Below are 529 nucleotides of genomic sequence, written 5' to 3'. Positions count from 1 at the left end.
ACTGTCTCTGAGTGTAACAATGAGGCACTGTATGGTTGACGGCACATATAGCCACCAGTATCTGGATTTTTTTGCGCAAGCTCATCACAGATGACTTTTCCATCTTGCGCCGAAGGAGTGCATATTTGATAAACACCACCAAAGGTCAAATTGGTGACTGGACCCTTGCAGGACGAGTCGTTAACATTAGCCTGAAAGTTAAAATTTGGGGAATTTGGATCTACACATCCTGGAATGGTGTTTATGTTGTAGTAACGCGCTGCAGCCTGTTGGACTGAAAGGGCAAGTTTATGTAAAGTTGGAACTGGAAGATCAGGAAACATCGATGGATTGAGGAAATAGTGCAGTGGCACACCAGACCGGTCTATAGCCACTAGATTATTTTGCGTGCTCTCTTGCCACTTCTGCAGAGTGATTCCTTGATAGAATAAAGCCCCACCGTGGCTCTGAACTAAAGAATATGTAATGTTTTGCTGGTAAGTGGTGGTTTCTGAAGTTTCCTGGGATTCCTTGCTACCAAAGTTAAAGT

At 43.9% G+C, this 529-nt stretch overlaps 1 protein-coding gene across 1 annotated transcript; it reads right to left on the bottom strand.

Annotated features, from left to right (window-relative positions):
• Window positions 1–11: 11 nt before the first annotated feature.
• Window positions 12–521, bottom strand: LOC107734090 (macrophage-expressed gene 1 protein-like; the record flags this gene model as incomplete). The annotated part of the gene is made up of 1 exon (XM_016545945.1): window positions 12–521. A coding segment is annotated over one exon (510 nt), but the record flags the coding sequence as incomplete, so codon positions are not given.
• Window positions 522–529: the final 8 nt, after the last annotated feature.

Source organism: Sinocyclocheilus rhinocerous, unplaced genomic scaffold (assembly GCF_001515625.1).
Source record: "Sinocyclocheilus rhinocerous isolate Xijiao unplaced genomic scaffold, SAMN03320098_v1.1 scaffold40989, whole genome shotgun sequence".
NCBI lineage: Eukaryota > Metazoa > Chordata > Actinopteri > Cypriniformes > Cyprinidae > Sinocyclocheilus > Sinocyclocheilus rhinocerous.
The sequence above is the reverse complement of the archived record's forward strand: the minus strand, read 5'-3'. Positions and strand labels throughout refer to the sequence as shown.